We start from the raw sequence: 14,822 nt of genomic DNA on the forward strand, positions 1-14,822 counted from the left end.
AACTAAGGGTAGACTAATAAAGGACTGAGAAAACCCTGTCCTATATTTAACAGGAGAACTGAACCCAAATTCTCTATTGTCTCGAATTTATAGTTAAATGAAAGAAGAGGTGGAGAACATAGTAGGAAAATAAGTCAAAAGGGTTATTTCTTTCTACAGAATTACTCTCGCCCCTTTATGGTGGTGGGTTAGGTTGTTTTCATTATCTGTAGATTCTGCAGACCTGGTGGCTACTTGCAGTAGCAAAAAAAGTCTGGATACACAAGATTGTGTTTCCCCTTCAGCACTGCAGCCTTGTTACAGGCTCTTCACGGTATGCTGATACAGAAGAAAATTCTTATGGTTCTAGGGAGAGCAAAGGAGTTATATTCCCCAGACTTCTGTATGTTTTTTCTTAATGAGAGTTTTTCTGTCCCCTCTTCCTTTGTCTGTGCATGGGAGTAGGGAGGAATAAGAATTTCTGATCTAAGAAGTGGAGGCTGGAAGGGTTTAGGCTGATGTGAAAAGTTTGGGATGATATAAGCTGGATGCAGGGGTCAGAGAAAGAGGCTGAAAGTGAGAGGTTGGGCAGGAAACATCAGCCTCTGAAAAAACAAAAAGCAAAAAATTGGCACATGGGATTTTTAGCACTGACATTCATATTTGTGTTACATTTTTAATGCAACATTTATTCTAAGGTACACATTTCCTTTTCACATTTTTAACATCTATGCACTTGGCTGTGTTTTAAGATTAATGATGTGCCATTGTTTAGCTGGTGGTTTTTACTTAGTGTACAAATGGAAGAACATCCTACAATCCGGGTGAAATCTGGTGAATGGGATCTCTCTTGCTGTGGAGCTATTGGTTTGCATAAAAGTGTGTGATGCAGATCTCAGCAGTTAACACAAAGGAGTTCAGTTTTTTATGGCAGAATGCATTTGGGCTGCTGGGTTCTCTGTGACTTCCGGTTTAGTGGCGTTTGAGAGTCTGGAAGCCCAGTGGATGCCTGTGGTTGAGCCCCTCACAGTGCCTTTTGCTTGCCAGAGGGGTGGACCGAAGGGAGTGTGGATCCGGCCAGGTAATTGAGGACACCCGCCTATTTTTTTTGTCAGACTTGCTCAGGGTTTTTGAAATCCTGGGGGGTTTATGTGTAGTGTCAGGATCCCTAAGTGTAATTTAAATAATCAGCCTTCTTGAGTGTAAGTGCTTGAAAATCCATCACTTGCTGCTGTTGAATTGTGGCCTTCACTTCTGTCTTTCCCGAGTATTTTGCCAGAAACTGATTTTTTTTTTAATTAAGCTTAAGAGCAAGATATTTGATGCTTAGATTTCTGTTGTGTGCTCTATGGTTTTACCAGATTCTGAATGGTTTCTGGGTAGCAATCATTACTTATGATTTAGGAGCTCTGTTTATAAAGCATGAAATTTGGATTCATGGTATTCAAAGAATGAAGCAAATTATAGAGGTTATACTACCTATGCCATGGTTCACACAGACCTTGGAAATTTGTTTGAATTTATTCTTAAGGTTTTTATGTTTGGCATTCCCCTAGGGCATCATTATTATCATCATCTTATTTTCTGTTGTGAAAAAACCTGTTTTAGGTTGTGTTTTCCCAAACTCTAGCAGAATCTTCATGGTTTTATTACCTATTTGCAACTTAAAGTTTTTGAATTGCTGACATACAGATGTTTCTATGAATCACAATGAACTTGTAAGAACTCTGTATTTAGAATAGTGTTTATCATGTGTGTGTTAAGAATCCTTTCCCCCAGCCTGTTCCTCGTGGTTCTGTGCGTGACACCCTTTTGTAGTTTCTCCTGGAGAGGCTTGGCGAGCTGTGTGGAAACCAGTCACCGTTCCCTCCCTGCAGGAGGACCATGTCATTGGACTTTGGCAGTGTGGCCCTACAAACACAAAACGAAGATGAAGAATATGACAAAGAAGACTATGAAAGGGAGAAAGAGGTAAGTTATTCAGAAAAAAGACCTTATACTCCTCACTCCTTTGCCGCTTTTTTATTTGCTGATCAAAATTATGTCACCTGAGTCATTTTGAAGAGACTTACAATTCCTTAAAACAAAACACACTCTGGGAGGCTGAAGCAGGAGGATCTCGAGTACCCAACTGCAGGTAACTGAGCAAGACCTTGTCTCCAAATAAGTGTAAAAAGGCTGGGGATTGGGCCAGGGATTTAGCTCAGTGGTTCTGGTGTCTGCCACGCAAGCGCAAGGTCCCGAGTTCAATCCCCAGTACCAAAAAACAAAACAAAACAAAAAAAACCAAAAAGGCTGGGGATGTAGCTCAGTGTAGAGACCCAGGGTTCAGCACTCAGTACTGCAAAACAAAACAACAAAAGTAAATAAGTGAAACAAAGCAAAACCGTAAAATTTGACATTTGGACCTTTAAAAGGCAGATGAGGGGACTGCTTGTTTTTCTGGAATAAGAATAAAACAACAACTTAGTGATACCATTGGGTTCCACATTGGTTGAATTCTTTAAGAACTTTGCGTCTAGAATGGCAGTAGCGGGCTTTGGAAGGAGACACCTGGTTTCAGGTGCTTGGAATCTTGCCGTGGTACCTCCCTGCCGGAGGCAGACAGGTGAAGCGGGCGGGGGACAGCAGGTGGCAGGGAGGCCTCTGAGGGCCCAGCCTCGCAGAAGCAGGGACAAGCATGCTAGGGCAAAGCCCCCACAGGGGTCCAGCTGTGCACCGTGGACAGAGGGAGGGAGCAGGGGCAGAGTGTGGGCTGGCCCGGCCTGGGAATCGCAGGCGAGTCCTTTGTGTTTTAACCCACACGCACGGGAAGCCAGGGAGGATTTGAAGCAGGGAAGCCATAGCCCATCATATTTTTGAAAGATCGTTTGGAATTCTGCATGGTAAATAGAGTTAAAAAGGAAAGGAATGAGAGGAGATCATAGTATTTCCATATGAGGTGCTTAGCCAAATGCTTGTTCCATGGTGACTGCCCCTAAATGGGGGCAGTAATAGTGGCAGGAATGATCTTGTTTTTAGTTTGAACGACTGTGAGAAATGGCATCTTGTGTGCTGAGACAAGGCTTGATTTGACCTACTTCCTAAGATGTAAAGTAATCCTTCTCAGCAGTGAGGATATTCACCAGGAGCAGGAGCAGGGAAAAGGGCAGGTGACCACGCCACGTGGCTTGGAGAGAAGGAGACCCGAGCTCACTTGGTCTGAGCATAGTGCTAAATTTCACGTAGCGCTCTGAGGCCCCGGCCTGGCTGGGAACCTCTCCCGTGGCCCTCTGGCAGTCAGTATTTGGCGTGGCAGCAGATAGGCTCTCAGGGGACAGTGGCTCTCCTTACCCGGCTGGCCGCAGCCCCTGCAGCTCTCAGGGACACCTGTCCTCACACTGCCTGCTTTGCTCTTGGGAAGGTTCTGCCGGGTCCCTTGAGAGCACTTGAGTTGGTGACCCTGGCAGTGGTGTCTGAATTGCGGCAGGTGCCTCTCCAGCCACCATGGAGGCAAAGACAGGGATGAGGATTTTCTTACTTTGTGAACCTGCAGCATGAGACTTGCATGACCCCGATGGCTTTGGATCGTTGACTGGGGTGTAGTCCCTGGGATCTGAGTGGGTCAGTTTAAATAATCACTGTGTGAAGAAGGAGAAATGTTCTGACGATGACTTCACTGGGAAGGGCACTAGAGATGAGTAGGGTATTAGACAGCCCTTACTGCCGGTTTCACTGTGTGGTGAAAACTTTAAAGGGATCTTAATGGAGGAGGCAGTTAATTCTCGGTAATATGGAAAGTAGCCAGTGAGGTCATCTGTTTGCTACGTTGTGTTCTGGGGTGCAGAACATGGGTTCGTTGCAGAGGAGAAGGGCTCTGAGAAGTTGAAGTGTCTAAGAATGAGCGCTCCCAACGGACTGGAAGAGAAGAATAGATGGCGATTGTGGTTCTATCCCCAGAAACTTCACGTTAATAAAAATGTTTCTACTTAAGAAAATGATCGCTGCAAGAGGAAAAGTGAGATTAAGGGCAAGAAGTTTCAGATTTTCAGTAACAAACTTTAGAATTATTCTTAAAAATTCAGCTATGTGTGCACCTTGTCACTCCAAGTTAAACTAGTAAGCTGGCCCATCCAGCCTCAGCTTGCTTGCCAGGCCGGAAGTTTAGCTCCTCAGTCTCCCTGTCCCTACGAGAGCAAAAGACCTCACAGCTTTGGGGTATGAAAGAAAACAGCAATCCAAGTGTGCTAGCTCAGGACTGTGATCCCAGCACTCCGTGAGGCTGAGGCAGGAGGATTGCAAGTTTGAGCCCAACCTAGGCAATTTAGCAAGACCTTCCCTGTTTCAAAATTTAAATGAATGAATGGTTGGGTATGTAGCTCAGTGTGAAGGTCCTGGATTCAGTCTCCATTATGTCAAAAACAAACAAAAACCATGTAAAACAGAACAAACTGGTCTTTTCACACCTGCCTGGTTGGTAGCTTTGGGACTGCAACTGGGCTGTGATGTTAGCAGTGGAACACAGTGTCTTGCTTCCTCTGCTGAGTGAATCACTTTGTGTTCAGTGCTTCATGGTTGCTATGAGCCTGGCCAAGCACACCATATCTGCCTTGTGCTAGAGCCTGCTAAGGGTTTGTGGGAGCTCTTTGCAAATGGTAGCATGGTCCCGATTTTGACCTTGTATGAATGGCTAGCTGCTAATGTGCTAACATGATTCGCCAAGCTGTGTTTAGTTTTGTTGCTAAGATGCCAGTTAGGATTTTTATCCACATCCAGTGAAAAACCACTGTCAAATTCCAACCTCCACGCCATCCTAATTAGCAATTATGATCTTGTCTTTGGCTATTCTGTTACTATTTTTTTTTGTCCCCCATTGTTTGCCTTGAAGGTCAGATGGAGAAAATGTATTTAATCTTGAGCAAAGGAAAGGAGTTAGCAAGTAAGTGACACAATATCCAGAAGACATTTAGGCCAGGGAACTCTCAAGCCACAGACGACCATGAATAGACCCATATTTTGCAAAAACCTTCAAGAATTTTGCAGCGAAGTAAGGCACTGTAGTCATTTCTAAGTTGCTGCAACTCTTAGTGGTACCTTGGGAAAAGTTTGGCCACCGTGGTCCAAGGCGTAGCAGAGGTGCAAAAGCGCCAGCTTCACAAGCCTCCCCTCTGTCCCGCCATCTCTGTCTCGGCAGCCTGTGCACAGATTAGGGTCCAGCCAGTGAGCTGCCCCCACGGAGGTAGGCCGTCATGTCAGCATTCACATCACTTAGTGTCACACATTTCACAGTCCTCTCAGCTTCTTCTTAGTCAAGTTCGTTTCCACTGCACCACTGGAGGGCTGCTGGTGTTGCCCTTTTTGGTACTCAGTAAGTAGAACTCATCAGAGTATTTTAAGCAACCTTCTACTTAGAAAGCCGGCCCAGAAAAGAATTCAGAAGCTCTCTTCTTAACCCATTCATAATGTAATAATGTGACTTTCCAAAAACGCTTTTCACCTAAAGTCATCACTCTTCATGATTTCATAGTTGGCTGTGGCAGAGATTTGATGTCATTTTGTGATAAGAATGATTGTGATAAGCTTCTGACGTACTGGTTAAGCCGCAGCTTACTTAAGGTCGGTTGGTGTTTGGGAGTGTCCCAGTCATCCTGCAGTGCCACAAGTGGCTCTGTGAGTATTGCGTAGGCCTGGGCAGTAAAATGACCTGTGTCTGTCTGTACGAATTCGGGGCGGATACCTGGTCACCCGTGCCCTCGAGGTACTGCTGCTGATAAGGGTTTATTGTAATGATGTGTTTGAGAATGGTCTGGAGCAGAAAGGTAGGTGGTGTGGGAGGCGGACGGGAGACAAAAAGCTGCCCCGGTCCTGCTGCCTTGGTCGTGGGTGGTTTTGCTGTCACTGCTCCTCTGGTAGAACAGTGCGGCTCCCCGGGCGGGCCGGGCCCTGTGCCCTAGGGGCCGGGTTTTCACCTCAGACTTCTCCTCCCCTTACCTGCCTCGCTTGGTGTCTTCCTGGAAACCTTTTGTATCTTGTTCCCACTAGAGGGAGTTGTAAAGCTGCATTTATTTACATTCTGTATTATATGACTTATTCAGTTGAATTTTTTTGTTCCCCAAGAAAATTCAAGAATAAATGGTTGTGTCTTAATATATTTTTTCTTATGTTTTTTCATAGCCATTTCTAATGCTTTATCTGGATTGTGTCTTGTGAGTTTCCCCCCATACTATCCAGGTCTTTTTCAAGGATTGTCACATTTTCCTTTCCTTTTTTTGGTCTTTGTATTCTGAACATAGCGTAATTCATAAACTGAAGATGTAGCTGCCAAGTAATTGTGGTCCTTTATCCATCCCAAATTGTACTTTTTCAAGTAGGGTTTGTCATGCCTGGCCTGAATGAGATCTGTGAGCAGACACCCAGCCCCAAGATAGACGGCCATGGAGAAAATGTAGGGATGGGATAGACAGTGGCCCGGTGCCAGCGAGCCCAGGGTTGCAGGCACAACTGCGCTGACTGTCCTTGCACCCTCAGTCATAAACCTTTCACCCCAGATTCCTTAGCCCCTTCAGTACGTATATAAACCTAGTTTCCTTCCCAGCTAGCTGCTGAAAGCTGCCCCTGATTTCAGTCTCTGTTCACACCTGGACAGGAATAAAACTTTTTCTCACACAAAGCCCGTGTCCTAGTGGCCTCTCACATGCTGTTTATAACAGGTTTTAAATTTGGTTCTTTGGTTAAAATAGGTTGGTAGGTATCCATGAAGGCATTATTTCATAGTGTATTTTTTAAATAGCAGGATCTTTTCAGAATTGTGCTCCCCAGGTAGCCTATTCTGCCCCCAGTACTGGGGATCGAACCTAGGACCTTGTGCTTGCCAGGCAGGTGCGGCGCCACTGAGCTTCCTCCCGGCCCAGGTAGCCTATTGTGCAGGAAGATGAGTGGTGGCTACTCCAGGTGCTGCTTTTCTCTGGGAGAAGCTGTTCTGTGTGGTTTGTAATCCGAGAACACTTGTTTTCCTCAGTACTGGGGTCATGGTAGGCTCCCATGACACCTGTTCAGTTAATTTAAGTAGAAAATCTTAACAGAGGGTTTACCTGCTGTCTGTCTCACATTTATTCTTCCCTGAACATAAGGTTACTGTAAAATGTTTTGCTGATGAAGTTCTTTGAGTTAAAGGCTGTTTTTATTCTTTTAAGGAAAGAAATGTGTAGTAAAGGGAGAGAAATTTATGTATTTATTTATTGGTATATGTTTTCAATACATTTCAGTACATTATGATTACATTAGTTTTGGGGATATATATAGAGATATATCTTCTATAGGTCAAAGGGTCTTTTCCAGGGAGAGGAGTTTATAGACTGTTTCAGAATATATTTCAGAAGAAGCCTTAACAATGGGAAATTCTCTTTTTTTCCAGGAAGGCATCTCTTAAATGATTAAATTCAGCCAGTAGATAATAATATCTCACTGGGAAGTTTGCTGTGGTACTAGTAGCCAAAAAACAGACTATTGAATTAGAAATTTATGAGTGGGGTTAAAGCTTGTCACCTAAAAGGATTATCATTTTTTGTCCTTGAATCCATATTTGTAAGTTGGTGTATCTTTAATGAAGAAAATTTACAGTTTCTGAAATTCTCTATTTGGTAACATGCATGGGCCAGTATGGCAATTTTGTGTTTTGTGGCACAAGGTGTAATAACTAAGAGCAAAACCCATTTGAAAGCAGGGATGGGGAGGACCCACATTGACCCTGGGAAATGGAAATGCTGGCGTGAGAATTTGTTCCTGAATGGCCTTATTAGGGAGACGTTGCCTCCTTTAGCTTCTCTCTGCTCTGAAGTTAGGGAAATCAAGGAGTAAGTAAGACCCAGCCATGCCAAAGAACTTGATGGAGACATTTTCTGAAGGTGAACAAAACTGTTTAAAATTTTTATATGTACGTAAAACATCCGACTCAGATACCACAGGGATAGATTTTGTTAGTTGATAAATTTATGGATCCAGAAGCATTTTGATAACTACTCATTAATTTTCTTCCACGGAAGCCAATTTCATTAATTTTGTGAAATCAGAAAGCAAGCTGCAATAACTGCTTCACTATGATGTGGGCTTTTCTGTCAGTGTGAGAGGGAATGTACTGTTCAGCTGTCCCTGTTAAAGTCCCCCTGGATTATAAGGCTATGTACTTGAACCTCAGTGAAGGCTTAGAAGAAAATATTCTTTCTCTGCAAGAGTCCTTACTTGAAGTGAGTATAATGTGTTGTTTTCCCCTGTATTGCATATGTGGGGTGGTGGTTTCCCTTAAAGCAGTGATGCATAATTAGAACAGGTTGCACTATTAAAAAGATCTCATAGAGGGCCGGGGATTTAGCTCAGTGGTTCCAGCGCCTGCCTTACAAGTGCAAGGTCCTGCATTCAAACCCTGGTACCCCCCCCTAAAAAAAACTTAAAAAAAAAAAAGACCTCATATATATTTTCTTCCCTAGTGCATTTTTTTTTTTTGTACCGGGGATCAAACTCGGGTCCTTGCGCTTGTGAGGCAGGTGGTGGCACCACCGAGCTACATCCCTGGCCTCCCGCCCCGTGCATTTTGTGTTTGTAAAATTGTTTTGGTATTTGAAGCAAGCAGTATACTTAGATGTTGATGTGTTCTGTTTTGTTTTTAGCGGTGTGTGCGCGCGCACTTCTTATTCTTTGCATTTTGGGTCAACTCTGATATGGCTGATTCTCAAAATTATTTTTTGATTACCCTGCATGAGCAGGTAGGCAATAAATCAAGCTTTTGGTTGTTTACATTAGTATGTATCAAGGATACTTAAAAGTGAAAATCACTTTTCATCGGAAAGTGTATCTTTCCTTTGTTTCATTTAAAAAACCAGATGAACTAAGAAAATCTTTTTTTTTTTCCTTTAAATCCAGGAATATCAGAAATATATATGGCAGTGAAAAAATATCTACTCTCCCCACATAGTTCATTCCCATTCCCGAGTTATATTTCACCAGACATAGCTAACGATTTAGGACATTCTTTTCAGGGCTTTCTTAGAATATATTTATCTTTTACCATATATATTATTTAAGAAAGTTAAAAAAAACTCTATAAACATGAAACTCAGATTTGTACTATATCTATATTCCTGTTTGTTTATACTTGTGACAGAGAAAGTGGAAAATAAGAACAAAAACACAAACTCCCTATAGAATAGGAGCATCCCATTTTTCCCTCAACGGGTTCACAGCATATTTAATGTCTTTAAATTTCACTCACTACATAATTTTGAGGGACTGATCTGTATACTCTGGAGGGACTTAGTCAACTTGGTAATTAAACTGGTGCTTAGTTTCTTTTTTGTTGCAGTGCTGAGGATCAAACTCAGGGCCTTGCACTTGCTGAGTAAGTGCTCTACTGCCGCGCTGCACCCCCAGCCCCAGGTTTAGTTCTTAAGGAGGAGTCATTTATACCTAGTAGCATAATATGTGAATCTTCTGCTTATGTTTTAAGACAGTATATTGGGACCTGAAGAAAGATAATTGCTGACACTGAAATTCAACAACTTTGTCATATTTATCTTGAAACTTGAATATATTTTTTGTCTGCTTAGTTGATATAGACAGGATGCTACAAATGTGATTTTTCTCGAATAAAGTTGGAGAGCAAAGTTGAGTGGTTCTCCCTGGGTTTTAGCGTCTGCTTTGGCAAGTGCTCTCCGCAGCAAACCCAAAGCCCCCAGCCCTCCTGTTGCTCACACGTTTTATGAGGGCAGAGTATTGCATGTCTTCTCATCACTGGAGTTAGATGGCTGTCTACTAATTAGTCAGTCCCCAGGGGTTTCTGCTCCTTATGGGGGCTTAAGGGCTTCCAGGCCACCTGCTGGGCCGTTCCCCACACCTGTCAGAGTGCAGCTGCCACTCAGGGCCCCGCGGTCAGATTACTGCTAACACCGGACCCCCAGACTCCAGTCCGCCCCTGACAGCAGAACACAGTGACTGCACCACTGCGATCTCTTGCTGTATTTCCATAAAGAAGTTTTTCAATTCTCTTGTAATATATGTACATTTAAACCTGAGAACTTGGTAGAAAAGACGAAGCCTTGTAATATAAAGCCCGGTGTTATGCATTTCCCTTTCCTTAAGTGAAAGGGTGAACACAGTTCAGGTGGGATTTCAGAGCTTAGTGAAGGGGAGGACGTAGAAACGGCCTTGGTTTGTGCACACCCTCCTTGCGAGGCGGTGTAGCCCTTTCTGTCTCTGTCAGTGGGAGCTGACACACTCTCCCACCTCAGTTGCAGCAGCTGCTCACAGACCTTCCTCACGACATGCTGGATGACGACCTCTCCTCCCCCGAGCCCCAGGACTCGGACTGCAGTGAGGACGACCCGGCGGGACGGTGAGGACCCGCCTCACTTTTCCTGGTGTATTCCATTCTCTAAGGCTTTTTCCTTTAACTCTCTGCCGGTCATAATGTACATGATTATAAAATTGCAGACTGATTCTTAAATTTGGGGGTGCAAGTTGCAGGGAAAAGCAACAAATGGTAAACAATAAACACTGGACTCTTGGTGTTCTTCTCTATCCAAATAAATGGTAAGCTTCAAATCTAAATTACTGATTGTTTTCTCAAGACCACACCCTTCTGAGCAGTTGGAGATGCACTGGAATACGCACCGAGTGCTGCCCAGATCTCCAAGTGCAAATGTAAGTATCCAGCGTGGCCATGGCTTGGATTGGAATTGGGTGGGAATTTTCTTGGTGTTTTACCCTTGTTATGTATAATAATGGGACTGTAATGAAATTCAGGGTTATGTAGGAGAGACGTGTGGCCATGGCTGGGAAGAAAATCAAAGTCAAGCTAAAGACCGACATCCTGGGTACCGCCCGGAGGAAGGTGGTGATGAAGGCGGAAGTGGTTATAGTCCCCCAGGCAAATGTGAACAGACCGATTTGTATCACCTGCCGGAGAACTTCAGGCCATATACGAATGGTCAGAAGCAGGAGTTCAATACCCAGCCGACCAATGTAATTAAATTTTCAGATCCTCCAAGGAACCATTTTCAGGTATTGTTAAGAATTTGACTTTCAAAAGTGTATTTGTGTGTGTGTGTTTCCGTTTGCGTCACATATGAATGTGTGTGTGTATCCGTTTGCGTCACATATGAATGCTTAAGAAACGGACGAGAGTACAATGGGAAGATGATTTGTTTTTACTGCAAAAATTTCTAAAAGTGCACTTATTCACGTTCATGCTGAACCAGTCATGCCATTTTCTGTTTATGATTGAATGCAGTTTTGACCTAAAGTCAAAAGTTTAAAATACAAGTTTTGGAAACGGTTATTTCAGCATTAGAAGTTAAGTCTGCCAGAGAATAACTCGTCATTTACTGCTGGTCCTGGCTTCTACCAGTTCCCTGTGCTTCAGTGAGAAACGATGCGTAGGCATCTTGGTATAGTGTTTAAAACAGTAATTTTATGTAGACCACAGCCTTTAGTTGTGTCAGTTTTCTTAGTGCTCACAACAAATTTTAGGTCAGACATTTCAGAGTTGGTGCCTGTTTTGTACGGTGTGAGAGCAGCAGGCAGGATGGATGTTAAGGAAAAAGCACCTGGTTTTCACTGTGGGAGAGTTTAATGAACTAAGACATTGGATCTACCTAAGGCTAGAGCTAGTTGCTTCTTAGAATTCTTAGATTTTCTTGATGACAGCAAATGCCTCATCTTGCTGATTGCTATTCTGGGTCATTCAGTTTCAGGGTAATTTTTTGGGTCCACTCAAGGTAATTATTGTCTCTCAATTCTATCTCTGGAGAATGTTATTCATTCCCTAAGTTACTGAATATTTATTTACTTACATCTGAGGCATTGTATCACATGTTATTGTTGAGCATGTACATTTTTATGTTCCCAAGATGTTGGCATCCTCTCCATTGATGTAATAAAATACGTACAATCTCATTGGAATTCTTTTTTTTTTCCTTCGGTATGGGGGATCGAACTCAGGACCTTCTGGTTACAAGGCAGGCGCGGTGCCACTGCACTGAATCCCTGGCCTGGAATCCCCCCTCCCCCCCACCATTGGATTTCTTGAGGTTTAGGTATGAGGTTGGCTCCCTTATGTGTGCAAAACTATAGTGAAGGAATTAACAGTGTTAAGTAACAATAAATACCATTTTGAGCAAAGATGTCTATAAAAAACTGTAATTGTACCACAATTACCTTCTATAGCATAAAATTAAGGTGCCTAATTGTAATAATTTTGGAAGAGAAGGCCAAATCCTAATTGTTTTCATTTGTCATATTACAATAGCAATTTGGTTCAACACAAGGTCCTAGTGGTCAAGCTTTGGACCCATATAAAGTGACATATAAACCGTATCAACCTTCTGTCCAGAATAATGGCTCGCCAAGCCAGGAGATAGTGGGAAGTGACACGTTTGAAGGCCTGCAACAACAATTTTTAGGAGCTAATGAAAGTGAGTATCGTGTTTATATTTATTTTATAACATAATGGGGAAATTTTGAACACAGTGGATATTTATGTGCATGTTCAAGAATTATTTTTTAAATAGGACAGTAGAATCGTGTTTGACATTTCAAAGAGCCTTTGTTTTTAGAAGTATGTACATATACAGATGTGTTTATGAATAAACTAACAAGAGGTCTAGAATTTACTTAAAATGTGTTGTTGGAAGTAAATAAATGTTGGGCAGGAGTATTGCAGCAAAACTGGGCGTGGGTTCGTAATTGTTGACGCCAGGAGATGAGTTCGTGGGGATTTTTTTATGTGTTATTCTCACGTTTGACATTTTCCATCGTAAAAGAAAGTTAAAACAAAATTTTTATGATTACTGTATGTACCTTAATCATTCTAGTTTGTAAAAACGTTTCAAGATTTTCGTATTTTTCTTACTGAAGTCTACTGTACAAACTGAAATATAGTTTTCTCATCAATCTCAAATTTTTCATTTTTTAAAAATGAAATTTAATAAATCAGCCAATCTTGTTCTCATTTTTCTTTTGAATTTTATGGTTTTGGTGTAATAAAACACTCAGAATTTGACCTAGATCTCTCTCCAGGTGTTTTTTATTTTAATTTTTGGTAGAATGTACTTATACATGACAGTAAGAAAAGTGCTTGTTTCTAGTAGAGAATTTTGAATGAAATGCTTTGGTATTAAAAAAAATCAAAATTTATATAGTGATTATCCAGAACTACTGTTTTTGTGCATCTAGCTTTTATTATCATCTCTTTGGCACATTAAATAACTCCTAATGATTGTGCATGTTGAAGAGCCACTGTGGTTCTAGATTCTAGAGTATGACTGCAAGGTGTGTGTGTGTGTGTGATTTTCTTTCTTTTATTAGTGGGGAAAAGTGAAACTGGATACATTGGGTCACCTGGGCCATGGCACCAAGAAAATTTGACTGCTCTGCTGTGAGTTCATAGGACATAGAATAACTATGGGCCAGGCCCCAAACTCATGTTCATTGGAAGAGTTGGTCTCTCTTTGTTCATAAGCTTTTATGGAATGAGGAAGTCACCAGTGTGTGTGGCATGACTGGTTTTAGGTCGCATCAGTGTCACAGCATGGCCTGACATCCCTCTGTTCCCCTGTACTGAGCTATGTTTCTACCTCCTGGTCCTTTTGCGTGTCTGATTTCTCATCACCTTCCCGACAGTCTGCCTTTTATCAAGTTGATTCTTTTTTAAGGTGGTTACACGTTTGTCTAAATTTGACATTTGGAAATTAATTAGTGGTAGTGCCAACTTTGGTGATTACAGCTTCTTAGCAAGAGTAATTTTTAAAAAATGAGTTTGAAGAAAGGTGGAGCTTGGAGACTGTTTATTTCTGGGCTAGCCCTGCTGGAAGGCCTGAGAGGAGTTTGACCTGTGACCAAGTTTTCAGTATTTGGGTGTTTTGATTTAACCGTATGTCTGTTCAAAAGAGGACTGAATTATTTTATTAGCAAGTAGCTAAAACTTCCTGAGTACATCTAAGCTTACAGGAATATAGCCTAGTAAAAATGAAGAATATTGACCATTATGTATTGAAGTATTATCCTTCTCTACCAATTGTTATGACTTTGTGAAAGACTTCAAAATTCTTTATTGCTCTACTCATGAGTTAATACAGCAGTTGTGTACCAACATCAATGTAAGTACAATGTATTTCCCACTCTTGATAAAGATAAAATAGTTTGAGAAGGATATCTAGACATTTTCTTTAAAATGTTGTTATAGAAGCTGATGTGCTTTCTTGTTTTCAATTTTATGAGAATGTATTATTACTCCACTCCATTGTAGTTGTTATATACTGGTTTTTAATTGACTACATTGGTAGTGTTTCCAGCTTACACTAAACCAGTGACTTTCACACGTTTGTGGCAGTGACCCATAGTAAGGAGTTCATTTTTTGTGTTGTGTTACAATCTACAATATAAATCAATGTATATAAGTATATTCATCAGGCTTTCTATTGCTGGTACAAAATACCTGACACCTGCAACGTAGAAGAGGCCAGTTGAATTTGCTTCACAGTTACGGGGATGTCAGTGCATGGTCAGCTGCCCCAGAGCAGGAACACCTCGTGGTGGAAGGTTGTGGCGGAGCAAAGCTGCTCAACTCATGGCAGCCAGGAAGCAGAGCAGGGGAACAGCGCCTGAGAGGAAGGGGCCAGGCAAGGACCCCAAATCCCTGCTCATGATCCACCCAGACACACCCAGAGTGGGGGGCTCTCAAGATGAGTTGACAGCCTAGCTGTCACAATAAATGCAACAAACCTTTCACAAAATACTTTTTTTAGTACATGATGCACTCTGATATGTTCTATTTTGTTCTCTCTTCATTTTTAAAAAACTGCTAGTTACCATCC

The 14,822-nt window shown here is 42.1% G+C and overlaps 1 protein-coding gene across 9 annotated transcripts in view; it reads left to right on the forward strand.

The window, feature by feature from the left end:
• Cep152 (centrosomal protein 152) overlaps nt 1–14,822 on the forward strand; it is a 90,906-nt gene that overhangs the window by 2,996 nt on the left and 73,088 nt on the right. For all 9 annotated transcript variants that reach the window (XR_015439040.1, XM_021261403.2, XM_087181020.1 and 6 more), the window contains exons 3-7: nt 1,857–1,950; nt 10,239–10,342; nt 10,578–10,650; nt 10,753–11,010; nt 12,257–12,422. Coding sequence is in view for 8 of the 9 variants with exons in the window: in XM_021261403.2 (XP_021117062.2) it covers nt 1,864–1,950; nt 10,239–10,342; nt 10,578–10,650; nt 10,753–11,010; nt 12,257–12,422 (688 nt within the window). In the remaining variant the exon portion in view is untranslated. The remainder of the gene's footprint in view (nt 1–1,856; nt 1,951–10,238; nt 10,343–10,577; nt 10,651–10,752; nt 11,011–12,256; nt 12,423–14,822) is intronic.

The sequence above is a fragment of the Heterocephalus glaber genome, unplaced genomic scaffold (assembly GCF_053883595.1).
Source record: "Heterocephalus glaber isolate CG9 unplaced genomic scaffold, H.glaber_assembly_v1.0 deba00000122, whole genome shotgun sequence".
Lineage (NCBI taxonomy): Eukaryota > Metazoa > Chordata > Mammalia > Rodentia > Bathyergidae > Heterocephalus > Heterocephalus glaber.